Raw genomic sequence first — 24,147 nt, 5'->3', positions numbered from 1 at the left:
ATCCCTACACCAGTGATATATGTAGGGTCACCCATTTCTCTGACAAGTGTCCTATGATTCCCCCTGCAGGCAGGACCCTTATGGCTATATTTCATGAGCATTAGGCATGCCACCTCCTTGCAAGAGGGAGACACAAGAGAAGCAGAAGGGAAGAGGATTAGGAGCTAAATAATTATCTAGACATTACAGCACATTAGGTAAGTAACATGTGGTATCAGCACATGAAATTGGGTGGGGTGGGTAATCTGTACTATTTTCCACACCAAAAAAATAAAAAGTGTCATTAAGGTTACTTGCATATCTGCACATTTCTTGCCATTATTCCCAGATTCATATTGTTCACCTTTTGGGGAAAAAACCTATATTAGTGGTGTCCTCATCCAATGTACTGGCACAAAGTCTTATACTGCCGTGTTTTTCAACAGTGTATTGTGTCCTACTGATATGGGTATGAAGTTTTACCTGCAGTTACTGACAAGCAGAATGACCAGGAGTATGCCGTGCCTAGTGAAGCGATGGTACTCTGCACAAGTCTGATGGAACTAGAAGCGACATAAATTGGTGCCCTCTGACCTTCCCTTTTTGTGGTAAGACTTGCTGTGACTTCCACCATGGCAGGCCTCAATGCATGCCGAGAGGGGTTCAATCCCCTCTTGTCGAGTGCCGACGCGGTCATGCTCTTCACAAGGGTAGGTAGGAACAGAATGCTTAGGTTACCCCCTACTATCAAAGAAAAGTAAGGAACTCTAAGAAGCGACATGTATACACAGAACAAAGAAGCTATGAAGGTTTAGAGAAAAGGTTTGAAGCACTTAAAAATTAAACAATTGGACAGAATAAAAACAGAAGTGGCGCAGGGATGCATGCGTTAAAAACTGAAAACAATGCATCAAATGAGAAATTGAAATAAAACATGGGTGCATGATTTTGGGACAGGAAATATACCAAAGCTACAAACGGGCAATGCTAGTCAGTACAGAAGGTGCTCTCTTAAAATAAAGCATTTCAAGTCCTTCTGTGCTGGTGTACAAGAATGCAGACACAGCCCAGCGCTTTGTCAAAAAAGAATGTCTGGGCAGAAGGAGCAGTAATCGCAACCTTAGTTAGCTGGAATGCAACATCAAGGATCACACTACTTGAAACTCGGGATTCAAGGAGCATGCAGCGGTGATGCGGAATAAATCAACATATCATGTCATGATCACCTTAGAACCCTTCCCAAAAAAAAAAAAAAAATACGATGTAGCGTGTCGGGAGAGGTGAACAATGGTCCTAGAATGATGCAAATAACCTGTCGAAATGCTAATGTAGAATAGATCAGCAGAAGCAAGCAATATGGGTATGCGCTTTTGGAAGAAAAGCCTACGGTCATCAATGAAGCCCAGGAATCTGGCAGAGTTTGATAGCTGAGGGGTGAATCCTTCAAGGTACATGTTGTCCAGCCATTGCTGCACAAGTTATTGTTTTAGTGTGGGGTGTTACATGGGGGAGGGGGGGTGATGAAGACGACTTTAGACTTGGTAGGATTTAGTTTGAGGTAGGCATTTGGCGTCCATGTTTAACAGTAAGCAGTCATTCGCGGAGGTGAGCAATGCCCTGTGGGCCGCAAGCGTACTATGGGATGCCTTTGGTCGGGTCATTTAGGAAAGTTGCCAAGGGTCCCATGTATAGAATGAAAAGGATTGGTGAACAGGGTGGTACCTTGGGGTGAAATCACACACGTGGCTGGGAGTTGGTTGGATCTGAATGTGCCCATCTGTACAGCCTGGTGTATGTTGGAAAGGAAGGACACACCATTTTAGAACGGTTCTGGAAGAGCCCATTTTGGTAGCGAAGAGGAGTTTTAGATCAACTGTGTCAAAGACAAGCAATAGATTTAAGAGAAACTTAAATGGGATGCAAGACATATGGACTAGTGGCAGGGTATTGAATTCTTTAGAGGGCAGCCAAGTGCTGGAAATCTTCGCATACAACCCTATTCTAAATTAAATTGTCTAAATTGAATTAAATTGCGACTTGTTGTGAAGGCTCCAGTGCTAGCACTCCTCAAAAAAGTTATATAGTCCAAGAATGAGCAAAATTATTTTAATCCCATGATGTGTATGCTTTGTTAGCTTCCTTGTTATCTCACACTGTAGTGTGGTAAAACATAATTGTCTAATTAATCTTGGTCATGTAAGAGGAAGAGAAGTAGAAAGGTAAAGAAGATCGAGAGGGACAAAAGAACACAAATAAGTCACATGTCCAAAACCCATTGGTGAGTATCATTGAATGGTACGGATATTTAAATGGATAGTTTATTGCATGACCTTAGTGATCCTTGAGGATACAACGGAGAGAAGAGAGGTTTAAAAGGATTAGAAGGCACGAATCTCCTGTGTTGGTGATTTCCAGCGCATCATCCACTACTTGTGATGGTTGCAGTTTCAGTTCTGTATTTGGCACAAACGTTTAGAAATGAAGTCCGATATGATGGCAGGAACCTAGGAGCCCTGCAAAGCTGGAAACTGATCTTGGATACGAAGATTTAAATAAGCCTCAAACAGTGCCGCTGCTGGTCACTGAAACTGACAACTTGCTGACATACAGCCACACAAACCAACTACTTAGTTAAGAAGTCGGTGACCAACCTCTAAGCCACACTGAGAAATTGAAATCAATCCCTACAACCCACCTTACCAAAACGCACACAAAACCTCGTCCCAACCCTCGCCTCTCAGATAAATCTGTGCGAAGCCTCTCCATTTGAAAGTAATCATGCTTGATAAAGTTAAAGTCTTTTATTGGAAATATAACAATTCTTGTCTTGAATGGAAACATAACGTGCAGTTGCACCAAGTGCACAAACTACCCTCTTCCCATGGCCAGTGTGCTTGAACCCAGTACATGTGTGCACCAGACTGCACTGCTCCAATAGCTATGCTTGCACTCACTGCACATATGCACTCATCTCCTCTGGTCCCAATATCAAAATACTCACCCCTGGTGTATATAAAACATACATGTTCACAACCAATATACTTTTACCTAGTGGGCGTGGGCACACACCATTCTTGGTCGCACTTTTATTGTACATGTTCTGCCGTCAGGGTACTTTGACCAAGCACATATTCACACAAAGGAACACGCACCTGCACCCAATGTATGTGTACACTGCCCATGATCCGACGCCCAGTGTCCTTACACCCAGTGCACATGCAAATACTGCCCTTTTGAAGTACACTGCCCTCCCCATTTGGTGCAATCTCTGGCTCCCTACGATTGGTCTCTACTTGAACATGCCTCGATATAGTTGTTTCTCCTGCTGGTGATACCCATTGAGCTCAGATTCAGTCAGCTTCATGTACTTCCTCACGTTGGGATCTGGAGAACAAGAAAAGGAAAATTAGAAAACATCAATGCTAAACTAACTTGCTTTTTTAACTAACTGCTACCTCAGTTAAAGCAGCACCTCGCTGTTCAGGATTAAAAGTGTCCGTTTTTCAGACACTGATGTACTCACCCATCACTCCACTACGCCGCCCCACCTTTCTGCAGTTGCCCTACCCTGCTCTACCTACCCATCCCAGCTGCTCTGCTACCTTGCAACATTCTTTTAACCCCTGGGTATGTCCCCTTTGAACAGTGCTGTTGCCTGCCAGCTAGTTCTGCACTTATGAATCCCATGCATACTGAGGCACATATGGCCAGCTGCCAAAACATTGCAGGAATACATTTGGCACCAAATAGCATGATCTACCCATAGAAGCATAAAGTCGAATACAGAATTTTCGAGAAAGAATCTTCAGCTCAAAGAAATGACATGGCGGGCACTGACTTGCTTGGGGAATATTATGGGAAGCGTCTCTAAAAATGCATCAGTGTGGTTGTTTGGCATAACGATTCCAATGTAGATGGGACTGGATTCGCACCTTGAAGCTTAGTTCCAAAACAGTATTTCTACAGCCCCCTCTTGCGAACCTGGAGCTCAACAAAGGACCAACATGGTCACTCCATTTCTCTACCGCATCTCTTTTTTTTTATTTATTTATTTTTTTAAAAAAGGCATGCGTCTGGTTTGGAATTTTTTATTTTTTTAGCCAAATGTAATACTTCAGGCTCAGGTCCTCAAACCTGCGAACATCTGAAAGGGCATCTACCGATTACAGAACCCAAACCATTCACCACTTTTAAGTTGATGCAAGTATGCTACCTTTATGTTGACCCAGCAGTCTACCAGGCAGCAGAGAACAGTCGAGCGTGTTTTTAGAGAATATGCCTGACACGGCTGCTCACCTGAGGGCTGTAAGCTTTGAGCCTCAGAGAGGTAGTGCTTGGCATGGTCCAAGTCCCGCAGGTGATAGCAGGCAACACCGGCGCGGTACAGGGCCTTAATGTTGCCAGGTTCCCGTTCCAGGACCAGAAGGCTGTAGTGCTTCACCCGGTCATAGGGAACAGGTTCATACTGCAAGAGACAAGCTGAGGAAGGAGACAAATGTTGAAGAAAGAAGAGAGGTAACCACCTATCCTCTGTGTTAAACCATTACCCTCCCTCCTTTGTGTTAACAGTTTACTCCCTTCTTTAGTAGTGTGATAATTTACCTGCCAGGTTATTATAACAGTCTCGCTGCATACTTTGCAAAGCTTTTTCCTGCTCTGGAGTCACAACAGGACGCTCAGCCCCAAAAGCCTGAAGGGGGGAGGGCACGCTGGGGTCAAGCCCTTTCAGCTGCAGCAAGGCCCGATGGTACTTGCCAATAGCTTCTCGGAATCTCAGCTCTTTATAGCTAAGGTTGCCAGCTTCCTTAAATAGTTGAGCCTGCAGGAGGCGGGCATCCATCTGTACAGAGGGCCTGGTATCCACCTCTTCAGCGTTCATGTAAGTGAACGAGGGTTCAGCATCCAACTGCCCAGTGGTGAATCCAGCCTCAAAGTGTCTGGGGTGGAGGCCAGGGTCCATTTGTGTGGTCGGAAGATGTTTAGATGTATCCTTCGGTCCAGCGAAAGAGCCCTAGACATGGAAAAAGAAATAGTCACTTAAGGTTTACAAGAATGGGACACAGCAATCCAGGAAAAAAAGACCTTACAATCTGCTGGAAGGTTAGAGGGAGAACGTATCACCCGAAAACATGCCTGTGGAGAACATACTGCCTGCAGAAATGAGGGGAACTCACTGCAGAGGACCGTATTGCCTAGTGCACGAAGATTTGGAATGAATTTGCAACCAATAGGAAAGGGGAGGAGTTAATTACTCTCCACGATATGGGGGGGGGGGGGGGGGAGTTTACACGGATCAAATGGATGGGAACTTACTGCAAGCAGGTAGTTGGGCCCTCTCTGCCGGAGTGGCTGGAGGATGGGACCTTCTGGTCGCATTGATTGGGAGATTATTAACATCTGCAGGAAAATACCTAATTCAGGAGCCTTATACATAGAGCACTGACAGGCTATAGAAGGCGCCAGACCGATCTCTAATGCAGGAGTAAGGAACAAAGGATGGTACTGACCTGATCTGCTTAACCTGTGAGCATGTGGCACAAAATGGACTTGTCACAATAGAGTAGTATTTACTACTATTGGAGGTGCACAAACAAGAGGAGCAGCAGAGTGAATTGTGCCATGGAGGGGTCCGGGATTGACTATGTGGTTCTGGCTACCAAAGATATCCTGGCCCACACAGCAATGTAAGTAGACAATGAGAGCAAGGGGACCCAAGTTAGACTTGGATTCTATGGAAATGATGGACTTGCAAAACATTGAATGCAGTTTCAGTCAACCATGGACCCTGGTGGACAACTGGTCACAGTTCCAGCTTGTGGGGAAAGATGGGAGGCAGGGTGGGTGGGGGGAAATCCTGCATCAGGTTTACTGTAAAGACCCTGTCAAATGAGCCAATCACTCCTCTCTTTCTCTGCTCATTCCACCAGTTTACCGGTGATAAAAGGCACAAGTTCTTTGCTTGCGTTTCTGAACTAGGTAAACAGGAGGGGAAGAGGGGAAATAAACCTTGCATTGAGTGTTTACTAATACTAGAAACCTGCATCTTTATTTTGCAGCATTGCAGACATCCAAGACAATGTCATTTGATACAAGTTTCTCTGTCAAAAATATGTTTTACTATAGAACTTAGGAATTGCGCCTAAAAAGAAACTTGGACGTATATGGTTCAAACTGGGATTTTTAATGATGGTTGAGAACAAAGAATGTCTAGAGGCGTTAAGATGATATCGAGCGTAAAGTTTGTATGACGCTTTTAAATAAAAAGTAAAAACAAAAACAAATGAAAGAACCTTCGAAGACAAAATACACAGCCTAGCAACGTTGCGTGCATATACATTTTTTTCCAAACTTCCGGCATTGCGCATAGGAGGGCGATATGGACACATCTGGCCTTGCGCTGACATTTTCAAATGTAAAATTTCTGCCTCCAGCAAGGGATCCTGCCTGGATTTAGAACCTTATACTAGTTATCCTGGCAATGGGGAAACCACAGCAAAGGTGTGCAATTGAAAGGTGGTTTAACTGAAAAGATGCTTGAAAGTTTCTGGTCCAACAAACATTGGGTGTTGCATTCCAGGTTTAGACATGTTAGTGATGCAGTAGTCCACACCATCCTTGATCATCCAAACATCACAATGAGGGAGAGAATTAACTGGTGCAACTGTATCTGAATGGACTACATTTGGGAACGAAAGACAGGATAAACTCTGCTAACAAGCCTACCCCAAGGCAGCTTGCAGCCAGCCTTCGTACACTTAGCCTAAGGAAACTAGTCAAGGGACCTACCCTATCGGCAGGTCACGCTTCAACGGGTCAATTTGAAAATGGCAATTATAACATCACATCAACATGGTTGGCTGAAACTGCATTACATATTTTGCTCAACGATAAAGGAAACACAGCTATGCTACTCCTCCTTGATCTGTCGGCGGCTTTTGACCTAGTGGACCAAGCATTACTCTGCAAACACCTAGCGTCAGCCGCCCACTTCTCAAGTAAAGCCATAGCATGGATCCAATCCTTTTTCGACAACAGAAGCATGCAAGTCTTCTCCACCTTAGACTCTGCAGACCCTATCCAGACAACATGTGGAGTCCCACAGGGCTCTTGTATCTCGCCAATGATGTATAATATCTTTACTAAACCTCTATTCGACAGATTGGGTGTCACCTACACAAATTATGCAGACACCCAGATCCTCATCCCCCCCCTTTAGGGCAATTTCACTATGGATACAGCTTTAGTAAACAAAATGTACACCCTCATTCAGGCCTGGATGGCAACCCATGGCCTCTGCTTGAATGATGAAAAAACAGAGATCCTCATTCTAGGCTCACCCAACAATCTAAAAAAAAAAAAACTTGATTCCAACTACAGCTCCTTCAATATCGATGGCAATATAATCCCCGTCACAAAAGAGGTGAAAACCCTCGGTTTCTATTTGGACTCCACTTTGTCCCTAAGGAAACAAGTGAACTCCCTGGCCTCATCCACAGCCTATACCGGTAAACTTATTAAACCATGCAGACCCTTCCTCTCACCATCTAGCTGCATTATCCTAGCCAATGCACTAATCCTCTCAAAACTGGATTACTGCAATGCACTTTATGCAGGCACAAATAAATACATCATCAAACTTCAAACCCTACAAAACACGCTCAGAACGGCACTGAACCTCCCAGCTAGAGAGCATATCTCGAATGTGCGGAGAAAATACAACTGGCTAAAAATTAGCGATAGATCACCTTCAAAATTCTCACACTAACATTCAAATGTCTGAATAATGCAGCCCCCCCATACCTTAGGGATATAATAATAATAAAAACCACTTCACGACCAACCAGAACAGCCAACTCTTTCTGCCTCCAAACCCCTAGATTCCGACAAAAAAAAAAACAGGAGGTAATAGCTTCCCTGTGCAAGCAGCCCAGTAATGGAACGCCCTACCAGTTGAACTAAGAAGGGACTAGCCCTACAACAGCTTCAGGCACCATACCCGCACCTGGCTTTGACGCAACAACCTCTGAAACCAGTGACCCTGAGCACTGTGATCTGATGACACATGTACCCCTCCACTCTTACATGTAAAAATGTACATAATGCATTTACTGTATATAATTTGTTACCTTTCCACCCTTACATGTATAGAATGTACATAATGTAATTACTGTATACAATTTATGTTACCAACAACCTGTATTATGCAACCTGTAACCAAGTTCTAAACATTCTTGTTATTCTGTGCCCCCAGCTACCTAAGGGTTTTCTGACGCCCTATAAATAAACAAACAAAACAAACAAACCCACAACATTAGTTTTTACTCCACCTATTGCTTCAAGCTGCCCACCATCTATACTCTTTCTTCGTAACCACCTATCTGGTGGGTAAATCATGTTAAGGCATTATTTTGCTGCTGGCCTTCTAGTGCAGGAATTGTGACCCCCACCCCTCCAACCGCCCCCCACCCAAGCCTCTGCACAAATGACCAATCCATTCATGCACATTAGTGCCCATCTCTTGCCATGCTTTCCTAATCAAAATAGGGAAGACGTTCAAGAGCTGCTTTAAAGAAGTCCTTAAGCACCTTATGATCTACCTCAACCACACAGCACCAAAGCCCCTCCCATATAAAAACTGTACAAATAGGACACCCTTAAAAATTGAATTGGTTAGCATAGAGGAAAAGGTGCTGCTACTCATACCTCACACAAGACAGGTTGGCATAGCAATGACAATTTAGATTCTACAGATTGCACATGCATTAATAGATGCCACCCTGGACCACCTGCCCCAAAGTTCAAGCAACGCTAGCCCTCTGTGCCAGATCTCCAGAGCAGACGCTGAATACACTGATCCCTACAACACTTTTAGAAAAAAATAAACGCTGCCTTCATCTTGGAAAGATGCAATATTACATTCATAGAGTCGAAGGGTATGAAGCCAACGCGCTTCTGGCAAATGGTTTTGTATTTCTTTTCAGACGCTGATGAAAGGTTGTTTGTGGTCTCAAACACCAGGTTTTCGTCAGCTGAAAATATAGCGAGTCAAATTCTGTATAGGTAATTTTCACTCTAAATGTATCACTTTGGGATTATTGTAGAAGGGAACGTTGAGGGCGTAGGAGAGGTCAGATGTGTGGAGGTGTTGAGGAGGGGGGATTGAGGCAGTGATTGGCAAACAGGGGTGGGGGCTTGAGAGCCCATGGGGCGGGGCAGGAGTCAAGGAAACAAAGGGAGCGGGAGTCAGTTGGGGACCCAAGGCAGGGCGGGAGGGAACAGTGAGTGAAGGGGAGGGGTCACAGGCAAGGAGGGGAAGGCAAGGGCCGGTGACACTGAATGTGTAGAAGATCTAACATATCTTGGATTTAAACTCTTGACCCGTCCGAATTGTCAAACCTTGGTATATATGATCAAGGTTAAAGCCAGAGCATTTGGTTTTCAGAGGAGGCATTTTCTGACGAAGTTTGGGAAATTTACAGTCACCTCTGTGAGGTAATATTTGGCAAAAGTCGTCCCGACATTCACATACTGTTTGTTGACATACCAGTCTTTATCTCAGTTCAATTCTACTATTATTGAAGGACTGGTGTGGGAAATAGCCTCATCTCTTCCCAAGTGTATGCCGATGGTCGCTAGCCTCATCTCTTCCCAAGTGTATGCCGATGGTCGCTAGCCTCATCTCTTTCCAAGTGTATGCCGATGGTCACTTTGAAATTTGAATTTGGTTTAGTTCCCTAAACATGAACATCTTGTGGAAGCTGCTGGAAGGGCACCGTCTACTGCTGTGCTGCCCGCTCCCCAGTTCACAACGAGGGACTTGGTTCTGCCCACTTTTCCGAGGAAGAGGAAGGAAGCGAGGCAGTTTAAAAGCAGACTGGGGAGACCCTTGCGGCGTAAACCCACTGCTGGAAGGGCGCGGCCTACCGCTTTCTGAAAGCGGTTGGGAGCTCTGTTCAAGCTACCGAGGATATTGCAGTTAAGTGGCTTGTTATTATTCCACCCATTGTGGTGGAGATCCCTCACGCACGCTAAACGCGGTTTACTTTCCTTGGATTAACTGCTAATCCTTATCAGACGGTAATCTGTTATTTTCATATCCCTGCAACCAGTGCTGGGAGGAGGGGCACGCCAGAGGAGGTGGGGGGCGGGGGGGGAGGCAGTGAAGCTTGGAAGGATTGGAGAAAGGGCATAAGAGTAACAGAGCTTGCGTGGCTTTGTGGTTGTTGACCCCTGATGACACCAGACACTTGACACAGTCTGATGCACCCCATAGCCAAATAATGGTTAAAAGAAAAGCAGAGGGTGCCGGCTCTCCCGGGGCCAGCCAGCAAACGATTTTTAGGCTACTTAAGCCAATTAAAGATGTTAACATCCTGATAAGAGATCCAGGACTTACTTTCCGACATAGGTGGATGCGATGGCTCAGTTGGCCCAGTCGGGACCATGACACCCTTAGAATCTTGTGTTCTACAGCACAAGACCCTTTTAACGCCACAAAAAGCTAATCAGGGGCAGAAGGACCCTGCCCAAGGAAAACCATACTAAGAAGCTCGTTACGATGTCTTGGAAGGCCCCAGGTTTTAATTGTGTGGCACAGAGGGACAGTGTGGATTTGATATCCTGAGACACTAACGAAGAGGTTGTTCCTAAGTGCGCTGGGCCTCGCAACATCTCTAAAGACGACATTTTGGGCTAATTTGAAACTGCTCATAAACCCACACAGACTGGAGGCAGACATTTTGTATTTGATATTTCTAGTGATACCACAAGAGACATTTTGGAAAAAGGTCCCACCATTATCGAACTTCACCCACAGACCGAGGCTCGTCACGCTAAAGCCATGCCAGACTCATCACCTTTACCTTTCAACACAACCTTGTACCTCCTTTCCCTCCACAGTTATACCTGCCAACAAGTGCCTCCGATGAGAAAGTTCTGCAGCCCCCTGGCTCTTACCTAGCATTTATTTGCGAGTCCCCCGCAATACCTATAAGAAATCGTTTTGATCCCCTTATTACTAAGTTAGCCTACCCCACCCCCTGTCCGCTAATGGGTTGTAAGATCCTGGGTGGAGACCAACATGGTGCTCAAAATACAGGGAGGGCCGCAACCTGCTATAGCTAAATCCTACAATGATGGAGGCTCACAGACTTGTTTGATAGTAACGATTTTAACATAGGTAAAGAGGGTAATCAGGGAAATCAGCCCGTCGTGAATGTAGATGAAATATTTTTGGTTCTGAAGGAATCTATTGCTTGGAGCATGGATATGTTGGGGAGGGAGATGATGGAAGAAATCAAGATCATTTGGGGAAAAAGTTGAATCCCTGAAACCAAGTGTGTCGGCCCATTATGTAGCAGACCCTACCATCAGCTCTGGTGTAGTGAATACATGTAATGCTAATGTCTTTCGTGCCCCGGGCTCGCTTTTGCCTAGATCGCCTGGAAATATGGAACGTGCAGAGATGGGGGGCTCGCTCAACACAGCAATGTAACTCAATCCCCCCCCCCTGTCCTGAAGCAAACGGAGGGGACCCATACTCGGAGGGCACACTGCCCCGGGGTTTGGATTTCACCTGCAACAGGCCCCAACATTCTCCCCCTTGGCGGCCACATTTCTATTAACACCAGGCAAATTAGAGAAAATGCCAATCTTAAAAATGGGCGAGTGTAGACCATCAGCAATTTTGACTGGTGTGCCTAAACTCAGTCCCCACTCTTAAGAAGAAACAGTCACTAAAGAACAAAATGTACCCATTGGTTCCTTTATACTAAGGGCTGTTTATCAACAGGGACGATAGCACACATTGTGTAGGGTTTCTCTATCCAGTACTAACTGACTGCATACAGGTTTTCTTCTCTTCATGGATGCTGGTTGAAGGTCTTTTCATTGTCGATCGCAGAACGTATCCCACACTGATGCAGTCCTGATCAATTTAGGTCTACCAATTCCTTTTTTGGAACATCACCCCCCCACCCCCACCCATCCCAGCCAGACTAATAAAACAAGCATCAAGCTTCATTTTGAACAGTACTGCAGAATCTGGCAATTTTGATGGGACCCTCACAATAGTGGAGCCATTAGATTATGGTCATGGAATATTGCAGGAGTAAATAGATTGCCAAATACCAACAATTGATGTGAATATGTGCGCAGCTTCCATATAATACTGTTGCAAGAGACATGGGCAGTTGACCCATCGCTGCTACAAGGGTTCCAGACACTCGGTATTCCAGCAGTTAAAGGACCCAGGGGGCGACCCAGTGGTGGTCTCCTGATATGGATCGACATTTCTCTACGTAGAAGGATTGAGGAGAGCTTCACTGGCTCCCCAGACCTCCAAGCATTGGTCATTTGGCTGGGTGGGAACGACGCACTGCGATTATACAACATTTACAATAGACCCCTCAGCACCCCATGGCATAGCCACTATAACCTTAGCATATCTCCATGAGCCTTAATGGCCTGCCCCATTATTGTGGCAGGCGATTGCAACCTTCAGTTGGAACCACTTAGATATATCAGGGCTCTGAGATTCAGAACCAGGCCAGGGAATCCCGCAATCAAGGGTTGATAATCCTCTTACAGCACATCCAGGGGTCATTGACACGGCCTGCATGGACTTCAATTTAAATTGAAGACCATGCAACTGACGATTCTCATCTCAGGACCCAACTGGGAGCAAGCGGTTGACTTTGCAGTAGTTAAAAGTGACCACCTTCTGCTTACTATGAGTTTTGCTGGAACAATTTGCAATTAGAGGACTCCAGAATGAGGACAAACTCGCTAATAAATAGTGGAGGTCTGCGGTAATGCCCGGAAATCTGCAAAACGGTCAAACCTTCTAAACCCAGATCTGAAAGCTAAATTTTATTCTGCAGTTGATAGTAATGGCTAACAAAAACATTATTGACCTGGAATGTCTGGGGCTTGAATAATGATGTCAAAAGTAACAGAGTTTACACGTAGCTACGCAGACAAAATTGATATAGGGCTGTTACAAGAGACTCACCTCACTAAGGAGAAGCAAGCACTAATTACAGAAAAATGGAAAGGGCAAACCTGGGGTTCCACATATTCAGCGTATGCAAGGGGAGTATTGACGTGGATCACCCCACCAGTACCTTTTAGGGTAACTAAGTGTAAAACAGACGATGATGGTAGAATGATACTCACACAGGGATTCTTGAAGAATGTGGAAACCTGTTTAATAAACACAGATGCCCCCAATCAAGGCACAGCAGCCTTCTTCCAAACACTCTACCCGAGGCTAGACCCGTATCGAAACGGGATCATATGGGGGAGGGGGGTTGGGAGAGATTTCAATTGGGTCATGAACCCCAAGAACCTTACACCCGCACTCTAGGCACTACACCTGCTCCGCATAAAGTCCAAACCAGGTTGGATTATTTTTTTGGAAGTAGGGAACTACTGAACGAGCCATCATGGGTAGAATATAAAAATACTGTACTGTCGGAACCATTCCCCCTTGTTGCAGGCATGGCAATATGCATCCCCTAGGCCCCTAATTCCGATGTGGAAGTTGAGGAGAAAAGCCCTACAAGACATCCTTTTTGTGATCACATTAAGAAAAGTATTACCGAGTACTTCCAACACAATGAGGGTAGTGTGGCCAGAGCAAGTACATTACGGGAAGCTTTAAAAGTAGTAAATAGTGGTACTGCTAAAGCCGTTCAGGGAGTGTCCAAGCCACAATCTGCAGGGAACTTAAATCTATGGAGGAGGCTCTGCAGAGACTCACAATCCCATTTAGACAAGGAAAAAAAAAAGGAATGGGGAAGAAATAACACTACGCCAACAATGCCTAGACAATTGGGGCAGACTGGGCAAGTACAATTATAACAAATACAGAGAGACAGCATGCAGAGGGAGATAAGCCAGGAAGATTACTAGCTTGGCTATACAAGAGCGAAGAACATCGAACACCAATCTATTCAATTCTTATACAGCAGGGCACCCCATGTAATACACAGCAGGGCATCAACGAGATGTTCCAAAACTTCTACTGCAATCTTTATCATGAACACTTCAAACCCAACAGAGAGGAAATCGGGGAAGTGCTAGGGGATGTACACCTTCCTACATTAGGAGATAAGTGAAATAGAATGCCCAATCACAGTAGATGAAATGGTAACCGACGGCTTGCCCAGTGAATTTTATAAAGAATTCGCCACTGAATTGGCCCCACACCTTCTAAACATGTTGCACAACGCTTACGAATCTGGTTTCCTCCCACCAAGCCTAAGAGAATCGCTAATTATACCTCTTCTGAAACCCAAAAAATATCCACAAGAGTATAGTTCTAACAGGCCCCTGTCCATGCTTAATCAGGACTTCAAAATCCTCACGGCGACACTGGCCAATAGGTTGAAAAGAGTTGTGCATACCCTGGTGCACCCGGATCAAACCATTTATGTACCAGGTAGTGGAACCTAAAACGCCTACACCATATCATATATAGCACCACTTCCTGGATGCAGTGAAAGCATTCAATTCTATCAAATGGGATTGGTTACATGCTATGCTTTGCAGGTTTGGATTGGGCCCAAATTACCCAAGATCGGTCGAATTAATATATACTAAACCCACAGCCAGAGTTAAGACGGGTAAATAAGTTCCTGGGTAATGGAGAAGGGCACTGGGCAAGGCTGCCCCTTAACCCCGCTGCTATATATACACTGGCTATGGAACCGGTGGCAACATATATGAGGACAGATTATAGGGAAACAGGCATACTGGTTCTTGGAACGCACCACCTGCTCTCCATGTACACAGATGATATGCTTGTATAGGTGCAAACCCCGGAAGATAACCTCAAGCTTATACTAGAGACCCTAATGCATTTCTCACACCTTTCAGGCATTAGGATTAGTTTGGAAAAATCATCCCTGTTTCCAATAGCGGGACTGGCCACGATACAACTACACAAAATCCCAACACCAGCCTTGAAATGGTCCATCTCCACATTCCACTACCTAGGGATCAATGTATACCATGAGTCCTCTCAGGAACATAATACCCTAAAGGGCCTTGATGGCATACAGTGCTCATCGAGGTTCTGGAACAAACTACCCCTCTCACTAATGGGCAGAGCAGTGCTACTAAAAATGGTGGCCCGCCCGAGGCCTTTACATTATTTCGCACACATACCATATAATATACCCAAGTCCCTTTTCAAAACTATGGACTCCCGATGTAGAGAATTCTTGTGGAAAAGTGGCAGATGAAGATCAGCATTGACCTCATTGCAAAGACCATATGAAGAGGGTGGCATTAGGGTACCTTGCTATGAACGTTACTACCTGGTGGGGCAAACACTGCATATAGTGCACGGGCTGGCAGATTAACCTAATTCAGACAGCGATTTCAACCCACAGAACTGCGCTTCTTCCTTAAGGAATTATGGTATAAAAGGCCTTACCTTGGACAGCACACATACCTCATATGGCTGGGGTTGCAAGTATGGGACCAGGCGTTAACACTCATTAGGATAAAAGACCCTGCTGCCCCTCCCCCCCACCATCTATGCAAATCCCTTTACCGTCACTATTTCCATCTGCAACCCAAGTCCAAATGGGGATTCGAACACACTGGGAATCAAAGAGCATGGCCACGATTGGGGATTTGCTTTGTGATACTACCTTTATACCCTTCCAAGAAATGGTGGACAACACAGGCCTTCACCAGGGCCAGTATTTGCTGTATGGCACCATTAGGAACGCGATTGTACAGAGATGGCCTACGTACGGTGAACTAATATAGACACACGCCATAATCTATACCCTATATGACATTTGTATTTTATTTATTTGTATAGCACACCAGACCCGAAGGCAACCGGGCACGTATCTTAGAACAACAGGTACATATAAAGGCAATGGTTACAGTTACAATCATACAAAGGACAAGTTAAGTAAAGTACATAGCAGTGCATGGCAAGGTGGTTGTCGTCAAGTGATAAGGCGACAAGAGTCAGAATGGCAAGTAGTGGTGGCAGTTTAGTCAAACGTGGCGGATAGCCAGATCTTAGCTTTTTGTTTGAATAGAATTGGAGACAGCAAGGATCATCTAATGGCGAGTGGCAGCGAGTTCCAGAGTTTAGCGGCTAGAAGTGGGAAGCTTACAAACTTCAGAAAGCCGGAGGTGTATCTGGGAACGGTGAGGCAGTGTGCTTGGGTGGATCCGAGTGACCGTGAAGGTATGTACTGAGAGAACCGAGAGGCTAAGTAGATGAGGGCCTGGTTGTTTACACATTTGTGTGTGAGGGCCAGGGATTTCAGCGATATCTTTTGGACCACTGGAAGCCAATGTAGACTCTTCCTTGTTTCAGAGATGTGTGCAGATCTGGGAATATTAAGGGCCACTCTAATAGCATTATTTTGAATGACCTGGAGTTTGTTTGCGTTGGTTAGTACCTTGATAAAGTGCATTGGAGTAATCAAGTTTGGACATGACCAGTGTCCTGGCTAGAATGATGCAATTCTGTGGGGAAAGGAATGGGCGGCCGGCTGTGATAAGCTTATATGTGTAAGCAGAGGCAGCGACCACCGCATTGGTTTGTCTATTAATGGAGAGTGTGGAATTGAGATAGATTCACAGAGTTTTTTTTATCTTTGGACACTTCGATGGAATTGCCATCAGTGTTGAAGGTGTTGAAAGAAGGGTCAAGCTTGTTGAGTCTCTGTTGGGTGCCCAAGATGAGAAGCTCTGTCTTGTCATCATTGAGACAGAGCTCATGTTGGGCCATCCAAGCTTGGATGACTTGGTAGATATCATTCAGAGCTTTGGAATCGGCCATGTAGTCACCAGTGAAAGGAATGAGTATCTGGGTGTCATCAGTGTAGTTGGTGTAGGTAACACCCAGATAGTCAAGCACATAAAACAAAGGTTTGGTAAATACATTGTAAAGTGTAGGAGATACACAGGACCCTTGTGGCACTCCACAGGAGACCGGAGTTGGATCTGCAGATGAGGTGGGTGAGAATACTCATGTGTCTGTTGTCCAGGAAGGAGCTGATCCGACCTAGCCGAAAGTATGCAGAAGATCTCTAGACTATATAATGTTCTCCTAGTCAACCAACCCCCCCCCCCCACATACATGGCCATGAGGACCAAATGGGGAAAAAACCTAGGTGATCCGTTCCAAGATAAAAACTGGTCGGAGATATTGCGCTATCATAAGCAAGTATCCTGGAGCGCTAGGCTACAATTGAATTGTTTGACACATATGGCATACCTAACTTCTCTTAGGATATCCAAAATTCCCAGGGGCGACCCAACAACAATGCCCCACATGCCCAAACACAGAAGCGGATATGTATGTTCTGATTATGCCAAAGACGCATGGCCCCTAACACGCACACTCTACTTAGCCAAGATGAAGGACTTAGCATTTATATTAGCTAAGCGCAGGATAGAAATGACGTGCAAGTCCCAAAATGGCCCCAATGTCGCAGACTGCTGGCAAGACCTTAAATAAATGGACTCTGGCAGAAACAGTCTGGAGCCGCGCAGCACACATGAGCCTCTCTGAAGCAAGTGCAGACATAACTGGATGGAACACTGATACAGACTCTGTTTAGCTCTACCCAAATCAGTGCCGATGGCGGTATAGGAACCCTTACAGACACTGAAACTTACCCACCACAGTAGACGGTTAAGGGCAATTTCGTGATAACAGATACCATGGCAATTAAAGGGAGGTGGGAGGTTGAGGGAGGGGCGGGTGGGCAGCACCTTTATAATTACCAAATGTGATTGTACAAACAATATGTATATGACTGTATAATATGGTGTAGTAACATGTAAAACTTCAAAAAAGCCGGTTTTAAAAAAAGGAAAAAATAAATAAAGCTTTTTCTTCAGTTCTAGAAAATGTCCAAGCTATTTGCAATATTGACGCTAACAAACCACAAATTCTCAGTGAATACGAGAAATTGGTCACTAAATCGATTTCATTTGTCGCAGTGTAGAAAATAAAATCTATCTTAACTAGTCCTAGTTGGTATGATCGAGACTGCCATAGTGCCAAAACCAGAATTATTGAATGCTCAAAAACCGTGCAAGGAATAGATAGGCCAAAACACCAGACTCTTCGTGCGGAGTAGAAGAGATTGCTTGCAACTAAGAAGGAGTTTGTCCAGGGGAAATGGTCTGAGCTTTTGAACAACCTCAAATCAGGAGACCATTTTGGAAATTGGTTTCCAATAAGAGCCTCGAGTGGTGGTCAAAGAGTTACAATGTTGTGACCGTGAGGACGTTTGGTGGTCACATTTCTATAAATTGCATCAGGCCTCGACCCCATTTTCTATCTTGCCAGCCCAGCCCTTCTCTTCCGAAACAGGAACACTGTTGGGGTCTGTTGAGGTGGTAATAGCCTTGAATTCCCGCTTGCCCCCCTGCGACTTCATCCCGAACAATTTGCTAAAGGAGGACGTGGCGATCTGGGCACCCGTCATAGCAAAAGTATTGAATGCAATACTTAACACTGGCGTCAGCCCTCCATCATGGCAAAGAGCCATCATTTTACCAATATATAGGAAATGTGGTGGAGACTGTCTGGGTAACTACCGCCCGATTTCTCTTTTAGACATTATAGGGAAATTATTTGGCAAAGTTATTTTAAAACACCATCAAGACTGGGCCAATAGGGAATATAGAATCCATGATTTGCAGGCAGATTTTAGAGAAAAATCGAGGCAAAATTGATCAATGTTTTATGTTTTTTTATTGATTCAGAAATACACTTTAAAATAAAAAGCCCTTATATGTAGCCTTTTTAGACTGGAGAATGGCGTTCGATTCGGTCTGCAGAACAAGTGTGCAAATCCTCACAATGTACATGGCACTCCAAAATCTAATCTATATAATTTGCCAGCTTTACACTTATAGTGGGGCCAGTGTTCGATTCGGGCTGGGAGGTGAACTAACACACCCCTTTGATATATACCCAGCTCTTTTCTATGCAGACGATGCTGTCCTCATTTCTACCACCCGCCCCAAAAGGTCTAAAGAAAGCCCTTTCCATTTTTCTAAACAAGTGCAATGAGCTCCACCTTGAGTTAAATATTGATAAATCAAAGACCATGGTGTTGAAATCCCCCTATGCGAACCCATATCGAATAAGCTTGGAAGCAAGTTGGCAGGTGCTTGATCAGGTCAAGTATTATGATTATTTAAGGATGAGATTTCAAGAAAATGGTGGATGGTCTGAACAAATAAAAAAACTCTGCTACTGTTTTGGAAAAGGTCAGTGGGGCCATACTATCGTTACATGTGAAACATGGCAGTGGGGCCATTTCCCAAGCACTGGGCCTCTTCCAGAAACAGGCCCTTCCAGTCACCACATATGGTTCAGAGCTTTGGGGTCACTGCGATATTTCCAAAATAAACACAAACGCGCACATACGTTTCTAAAGAAGCCGTTAGCATTGGTCTATTTAGAACTCAATATCACTCCGGCTGTCCAATTGATCGGGCAAGATCAGCATTTTTTTGGGCCAAGCTATGGAAACAGCCTGGCCTAGAATCTTACCGGGCAGCATTACTGCATTCTTGCATTAGAGCGAGTGTGGGTTGTAAATGTTAAGCCTGTCCTCAAGGATCTGGATGCAGCTGCTTTATGGCCAATCCCGATAGCGCAAACTACTACTGATATATTGTATATGAAACACACATTGAAGTCGAACATCAGTGAAATTCTTGTGCTTGATGCTGCTGATTTATTGTTTCAGACTATCTTGAGCATAGGCTGTGTTCAAGCTTTAAATCCTATCTGGATATTATTTCACCCCCTTTTGAAAGATCTTTATATTTAAGATTCAGACCGGGCACCCTACCAGTCGCGTCCTTCACAAAAAATTGGCGAGTATCCAAAACAAGTGTGTGTCCCATGTGTGCGGCTGCAAATGAGACGACCATACACTTTGTTGTTAATTTGTGTTGGATCTATTAATTTAAGAAAGAACTATATAAAAAAGGCAATTTTGAGAGAGATGGGGATTCACAAAAAAGCAGTGGCTGAAGGATTCCTGAGCCAATGTGACAACATGCATGTAATCTTTGCAACTGCCCGATTTATGCACAGGGATTGGCTACTATGAAGAAAGTGCTTGGTGCCGACGGGAGGTATTAGATTGATGCAGACGAGGCTGCGAGACTTTCTCTCCTCGCCCTACATTACCATACTTCATCGTGTATGTGCTACAGCCCAGATGATTCTAGACGGGTCTACGTTTTTCATCTAATGCATCAGTAGATTTTACTATGCCACTGGGTCATAAACGTGTCCAGATCTTGCCTCGAATTTCTATTCTTGTGACTGACATGTACATTGTGTAACTAAAATTCATGCACTTCTAAAAGGGCCCGTTTAATATCCTTTCCTTCTTGTGAATGCTCAATCTATATATAGGGCTTAGTTACTACGAATGAAGTTTATGGGGCTGACGGGAGATCGTATTGAAGTATAGTGATGTGGGCGAGGCTGCAAGACTTTCTCTCCTCGTCCACATGCTATACCTCGTTATTTACATGAAGCAGCCCTGAGGATTTTAATGGGTTCACGTTTTCATAATGCATCAGTAGATTTTTAGATTACTGTATTATAGACCTACCTTGATTTTTTATTATATGTATATTTTTTTTTATATGTATATAGTCTAACTAAAATCATGTATTTTGATATAGGGCCGCCTAACCAATATTCCCCCCTCCCCCCCCAACAACAACCAATTTTTCTTGTCTGATCAAATTGTACTAGCAAAGGTGACATTTTATAATGTGTGTGCGTCATCATTTATATGTACTTTTATGGTTTTTTCTGCCGAAATGAAGATTTTATGATGATTTTCAGAATTATGATAAATCTTCCTGACCTGTGTCAACCCAAGAACGTTTTGGTTGGATTTGGTAATTATTTTACCTTGTCCCTAGGTGAGTGGGCATCTTTTTGCCCTCTCACTTGGACTTTTACTCTTTAGGGGTGACCTTTTTATGTCTCTCCATAGAGTATGGTTGAAGTTATAGTTTCCTATATCTTTTGGGCTTAGGCTGGGTTGCCCCTTTGAGCTCCCCTGTTAATTTCACTTTCATATACTTGGATGAACTACTGTTCCCAAGTAGTATAGAGGGATTTCCATCACCTTTACATTTTGCATATAAGTGAGCTAGCACCCCAACCTAATGGCGAGTGCTGGGGAGATACAATGATCCCCTTTTCCTACTTACCTGGTAACATTTTGTTACAGTTGCAAGTTTACTTGAATGGCTGGTGGCAGTTTTACTTTTTTTTATGATTGTTTAGTCTCCATTACTCACAGGCTGTTAATTCAGCCACCGTAATGCATGGAAAGGACACCATTTTGCTAAAATGGTGGCTCCTCCTTTTTTCTCCCTTTCTTGTGTGCTTGCTTCTGAGGTTTTCCCCTGCTATTCTAGGCAGGAACAACCTCAGCGGATGTTTTGTTTTCAGCTGGAATCCTTGGTATTTACCAACCAGGCACCAGAGTGTCTGGAAAGGCAGGAAGCGAGAGAGGAGTCCAAACCTCTGCAGCCCTTTGTCCTTCGCCTTGCCTGAAAGGAACCAACTCCCAGTGGAGGGCTGGCTGTCCTAATTGGACAGCCAAACCGGACCCTTCTGTAAAATGTAGGGGGAGATTGCAGAAGTTGTGCTGTAGTTCAGGATAAAAACTCTGAACCTGGAAGCTGCAAGTTGACCACTGGAGCGGAAACTGAAGAGGAAGATGAAGAGAAGACCGCGGTAGAGATTTCAACTGGGAGAGCCTGCTGTGTAACAGGAGCTGCTGTAACCCTTCCTTTCTAAATCGATCTGGAGGTCCCGAAAACGATGACCCAGAGCCTGGGGACATCCACTAGACTGAAGACGACCTGCATTTTGAGCCATCCCACAGCGTGCTGTGACCTTGCGGGGCTGCAATACCATAATACCTCGAGCCATTGTGCAGTGCACGGTCTTCCGAATCACGCTGAAACTTGGTGGCATCCTGCTGAACTCAGAGACTGTACTCCAGAGACTGGATTGGAGTACAAAAAGTCCCATCACCAGAGTGCTGAACCCGATAAATGACGAGAATCCAACCAGCGATATTCTGTTTTCTCCTGGCTCCTGAAAAGGGTCGCCAAAACCACACAGCCACATCCAGCTACAAAGAAACTCTTGCTTGGGGCCTTCTCTGTTGATCACTGCTGCAAAACCCCTTCCAGAATCCGGTCTTCAGTCTTCACAACAAGGAATTCATCAACCAGGCTTTTGGTTGCAGATCCTGAAGACGTCCTGCTGCAAACTTCTTCTGTGCCGAGGTACTGTTTTGGCTGGGTATTATAGCTTTGTGCGATTCCTGTACAGATTTTGGGGCGTTTCCTTTGATTGGGTGTCCTCTCATCCAATTCACCCAGGCCCACTGCTGGAATCCTTCTAGGGTGTTTTCTCTGAAGTCCCCGGACTGCTTTATACAGATTCTAAATCAGTCTTCGGTTTATACATACCTTTAAGTTGCTGCTAGAGCCTTTAAAAAAGTAGATAGGTCTTTCTCTCCTTGAATAGCTGTGTGCCATTCTGAAAAAGTGTACTGTGGTTTCGCTGACCTTGGTCTGCCTAGTGCAGTCCTAAAATGGTGTAAAGAGTTCTTGCTTACCTTAGTCTGTGTTCCACTGATCTGAAAAGCAACTGTGATCGTTTATTGCAACATTAGGTCTTATTCACCCAGTATAAGCGATGGTTATCCTGAATGTAGTATTAGGTTCATAATGTTCCATGAATTTGTGTTCCACTATTCAGAAAGGTATCCTGGAAACAGGGTAGGTTTACCAAGCGATTCCTTAACCGAGTGTCACTGCATGAATGACAGGGTCTACTACCCTTGAATTACTGACTGTATTAAAAAAGGAATATGTAACCTGGTTTTACCCCAAGAATAGGCAATTGCATTCTAAATGTGTTATAGGTTTACCTAACCTTGAACTGCTGACGGCCATTCTTAACAAGGTGATACTTTGGGTTGTAGCCCCTAAGTATTGAGTTCGTTTTTATAATTTTGTCTATTGATAATGTGATAGTACTCATTTACCCAAGATTCATCTATAAACCATTTATTCTTACAATACATAGTGTTTCAGAGTTTCTTTGGACCAGATGTATGCGCCAATGTCTTTGTGCCAAGCTACAGAACTCTCTCCCTCCTAAGATAAGCATGGCTGATCTGCCCATGCAATCTCATGCTCAGGTGGTGCAGCCCTATACTTGTGGAGCTTAAGTACTGCCTCAGATGTATGGTTTTATGAAGTCTTTGTACTAAACTGTCCTAACATAAGTGTATGCTAATATGTGGTGAATGTGTGACCCCCCTCCTGCCCGTTCCTTTGGCAATGGGGCATCTGGTGAAAAGAACCCTTTTGTTGTGGTGTGTGTAAAAGCTCTAAGGGGAGCCTACATTTGATTAAGGGTTTATCTGATCCCTAGCATTGTAAAAAAGTTGCATTCTCAGGACTGGTGCGATACGGTAGACCATGGCTAGTTATAAACCACTGGAAAATCTTGCCCGGGTCCACATAAAATAAAAATGGAAGTGCTTTCACCCCATTTGTAACAATTCCTTTTGCCTGCTGGGAGAGCGGTGTACATGCTATTTCGCCCGAATTTGCTGAAAACGAGGGATAATCCAATAATGAAAATAAATGACCCAGGGGTGCTGGCCTATTGCAGGTTGTTTGTTCGAAATTGAGACATTTAAAAAAAAATAATCATTGTTCCCCCTCTTCCTCCCTCACTCTTTGACCTTGCTCTTGGCCTCCACCATTATTTTTACTTTGTTGTTTTACTGCTTCTCTTCAGATACAGACATCCTTGAAATAAAAAAGGGAGAGAGGAGAGGGAGTGAGATGAAGATAAGAAAAAGGAGGAACAGAACAGAACAATTGGGGGAATAAAAAAAGATTTAGACTAACAAAATAAAGGGAATGAGGAATACAAGGAGGAGTGGGGAAAGGAGGGGAAGATAATTTAAGATGCAACATTTGTGTGTAGTGCTTACGCACCTTTACAAATTAAATAGTTTACAAAAAAGAATTAAACGTTTTTACAACACAATACATATGACAAAAAGAGAAAAAACAGTTCATCTAAAAAGT

The 24,147-nt window shown here is 44.3% G+C and overlaps 1 protein-coding gene across 2 annotated transcripts in view; it reads right to left on the bottom strand.

Moving 5' to 3' along the window:
* Positions 1-2,765: 2,765 nt before the first annotated feature.
* TTC9C (tetratricopeptide repeat domain 9C) overlaps positions 2,766-24,147 on the bottom strand; it is a 50,955-nt gene continuing 29,573 nt past the window's right edge. For both annotated transcript variants that reach the window (XM_069645202.1, XM_069645201.1), the window contains 3 exons: positions 4,582-4,990; positions 4,276-4,458; positions 2,766-3,363 (listed from right to left, as the gene is read on the bottom strand). In XM_069645202.1, the coding sequence (XP_069501303.1) occupies positions 3,269-3,363; positions 4,276-4,458; positions 4,582-4,990 (687 nt within the window). In that variant the 3' untranslated portion in view covers positions 2,766-3,268. The remainder of the gene's footprint in view (positions 3,364-4,275; positions 4,459-4,581; positions 4,991-24,147) is intronic.

This window comes from Ambystoma mexicanum, chromosome 2p (assembly GCF_040938575.1).
Source record: "Ambystoma mexicanum isolate Mex_15411 chromosome 2p, UKY_AmexF1_1, whole genome shotgun sequence".
Lineage (NCBI taxonomy): Eukaryota > Metazoa > Chordata > Amphibia > Caudata > Ambystomatidae > Ambystoma > Ambystoma mexicanum.
This window is presented reverse-complemented; position numbering and strand designations above follow the sequence as displayed.